Raw genomic sequence first — 3,553 nt, forward strand, 5'->3', positions numbered from 1 at the left:
GTGGCTGACGATTCGGGAAGTGGCTGCGGGTTGACGAAAGGGAAAAGCGCGGCGGCTTGAAACGCATGTAAAACGTACGGAGGACGAGTATTGGGAGCAGGAAGGACTTCAGTTCATCCAATCAAGAGTAGTCATCAATCCATGTGAAGACTCGTCTGACTCGCAGACAGAATTAAGGTAGGCCAATGCCGAGACTACTATCTTCTTGCCACATTTTGTTCTATTTTCTGTACGCCCCTGAATGCACACATCTTTTCGTGTTTGGATTATAGATACTGTAAGCACTAAATGTGATGTACTGATGATGAAGAGTAATTAATTATCCAGTCTTTAATTAGCTACCTAATTAGAAAATGTCACAATGTTGTAGGGGCACATAACTATCACTAAAAATATGGTTAAAATCGAACAAGCAGTTGCTGAGGTATTAAGCTTCAAACCTGTTCTCGAATTATGGGACGGACTATAACATACATCTTCAATGTGTTTCGATTCGGTTCATCTTTACACAACGTTTATTTAGTTGCTTGCTCCCTGATCAGAACACATATGTATAATAAATATTTGTGTAAGTTCTGTCTTTTGATCTGACCTTGTTTCAATCAGATTTTTTTTTTATAATGAAAGAAAAAAAAATTCCAGGGACGCAGAAAGAGTATAAATGGACCAGTCACCACCTGGCGGTCAGAGCCCGGGCGACATTCGGGACTTGAAGTACATGTTTTCTAACGTCTGAGGCGGAACCTTCCAGAAGACATGATGTTGATCTGGACACTGTCCATGGTGCTAGTGCAACTGTTTGGTGAGAGTCAACCACTGTTTTGGTGAATCTGTCTTTTAACTTTCATTCTGTTTGTAAGTGTTTTACGGGGCTCGCAACTGCATAAGGTCAATGTGCGGGACACATTAAACTTTTTCAGAGGTTAGGAAAGATTTTGAATTGTGTCCGGGTGGCGACTGAAGCCTTCTCTTATCGATTTTAGACCTCCAAGAAATCTTTAACGAACGGAAATGGCACACGAGCCCTCCGAGATTTTTCGCCTTTGTCCGAGAAAGCTATGTATAGATCTTTTCTACCAGAAGATCTGGGGCGTGGCTGAAAGTCAGCAGTAAGGAGCAAAGGAGTAGCAGTAGAAACAAGAGCCCATAGGAGGGAGCAAAGGGAGTGAGGGAGGGGGCAGAAAGAGGAGACGGAAGCAGACAACAGAACAATGGTAGAGAGCAGGAAATGAGACAATTTTTTCGGTCACTACCCGGATTCGAACCGGGACCCTTGAATGAGAGGCCAACACCTTAACCTCTAGGCCTCGACAGCCCCCATTCTGTTTTTAAATAGATCGGTCGCATGCCTTTTCTAATAAGTGAAGGGGTAATTCCTAATCACTACAATATCTAAGAAAACGATTATTTAGATATTTGGATTAATCACATTGCAACATTGACGTGTACTCCGTCTGGCTTAGTTTAACTTGTAGTAGAATGAACGATGCCTCACACTTCACAATAGTGATAACCACTTCCACCCCTAGGTTCACTTGCGTATAAAGACCCACACTGTACCGGGGGCAGGGACGGCGTGGTACATCTCTTTGAGTGGAAATGGAACGACATTGCTGCAGAGTGCAAGCGATTCCTGGGACCCTACGGTTTTTGTGCTGTACAGGTATGTCAGTCCCACCAATTGAACTGCGTTATACGCTACAAACACATATGTATATGACGCTAAAATTAGTCGTCCTCTCTCCTCCTTCTTTCTTGTGTATGTTACTCTCTTGTAATACCTCTAGTCTTCGGTACATTTTATATAACCATATTGTGTTACAAGTGCCACAAAACTCTTATTAAAACTACACTAGAACGTTAAAGACGCCAAAATATTGCTATCGTCACAAAGCTACTTTTCCCACTGGGGCGGAGCTCTTGACCACACCAGAAATACATTAAATGGCTGTGGAGTTTTATGATGACTAAGTCACCACAAAACGCCATTCTCCGAGCTTAACAGTAACATGTCACACGCTTACCTTCCTTTTATCTTCTTTTGAAGATTTTTGTCTTTTTTTTCCTTTCAGGATACACGTCCAGCATAATAATTTCTCTCACTACACTCCAAATAAGATTCAATAACCCAAATTGCATCGAAAGGCCAATAAGTGTCGTTGACTGACAAATTGGTTCTTTCATTACGGCGATCGTATCATTATTGTGTTCTGACCTTTTGTAGCATCTCTGTGCTATGAGGAGTCTATGTCTGTTTATAGAAACAGAGCTGATTAAATATAATTATCCCCCCCCCCACCCGCCCCTCCCCACAAAACTTCTATTCTAAAACACTTTTTTGTTTTTTTTTACGGTATGCCGTCTGTAAACAATGGAAATATTACGTTGTCACCTCGTACCAATCCGGGCAAACTCGCACTCCTTTTGAAGCACGATAGGGGTCTCTCACCCCAAACGAGTCTGTTTTTTTTTGTTTTTTTAGTTCCTTGACATTCACGCAGAAACGGTCTTTGGTAGACAAACGCAATTTAAGCGCCTAGACCGCTGTAAGACTCTAAACTAAGAAACGATTAGCTACCTAAGTTCTAGCTGACATTTTTGACTACTTTGAGTTTCTAAGATCATGAGATCAGAAATCAAATAAATTCTCTATTTTTCTCTTTAAAGATTGTAGATTTTTCAGAGTCGTGTTCAAGATATTCAAAGAATTGTATTCGAAAAAGATGGAAATTTTATGAAACTTTACATTTTTGACGTCGCATTTCTCAAAACGTGCCCTGAGCAGACAGAAATGTGTGAGGCAGCGTGGTGGAATCAGACTCTCGTCAATTTTTGGGCACATAGAGGTATTGGTATCATCTTAATGCATGTTCAATTGTCTTTATTTGGATGAAAAGAATATCCGTTTATCTTAAATACAGGTCAGGATATTTGAGAATGAAGGTGGGGGTCACCTGTTTTCAGAGATAAAATTAGTGAGAAAATGGTCGCCCAAGATTAGTTATATCCTTGGCTTAAGAGTTCGTGGTAATTGAAAATGTACATCTTTTGTGTCTTTAATCAACGTTTTTCAGAAAAATCCACTCAGTATTGAGTTCTTTAATAGGCATGAAAGGTGTGAAGCCCATAAACAAATTTGATAAAAATCCACGAACCTGCGGAAAAATGTAAGTTTCTTCACTTTGATTATTTTGACGAGAGCCTGATTTCACCACGCTGCCTCACAAATGACTTTCGTTCCAGACGTCGCCTCCAAGCGAAAACCGAATTATAACTTCCCCCAACCGACCTTGGTATGAGAGGTATCAGCCAATCAGCTACAAAATCGCCTCGCGAAGCGGGAACGAGAGTGAGTTCCTGAACATGGTGAAGACATGCGCAGACAGCGGTGTGAGGTGAGTTTATAATATGGAAGGGCCAGATTGATGCGAAGTATATTATTATGTAGTAGGGGGGAGGGGGGTTGGGTGTAGTTGGTGGTAGGGGTGGTTAGAGATCGTGGGAGTCCTATTCAAGCTTTAAAATTTGGTTGAAAGAAAACAGAGGGGGAAGG

General features: G+C 41.3%; 1 protein-coding gene across 1 annotated transcript in view; it reads left to right on the forward strand.

Annotated features, from left to right (window-relative positions):
* Positions 1–677: 677 nt before the first annotated feature.
* The window catches only part of LOC101845871 (alpha-amylase), a gene marked incomplete in the record, with an annotated part of 11,483 nt that continues 8,607 nt past the window's right edge, over positions 678–3,553 (forward strand). The window contains 3 exon segments of the mRNA XM_013087063.2: positions 678–802; positions 1,530–1,663; positions 3,244–3,395. Coding sequence (XP_012942517.1) covers positions 757–802; positions 1,530–1,663; positions 3,244–3,395 — 332 coding nt within the window.

The sequence above is a fragment of the Aplysia californica genome, unplaced genomic scaffold (genome assembly GCF_000002075.1).
Source record: "Aplysia californica isolate F4 #8 unplaced genomic scaffold, AplCal3.0 scaffold00539, whole genome shotgun sequence".
Lineage (NCBI taxonomy): Eukaryota > Metazoa > Mollusca > Gastropoda > Aplysiida > Aplysiidae > Aplysia > Aplysia californica.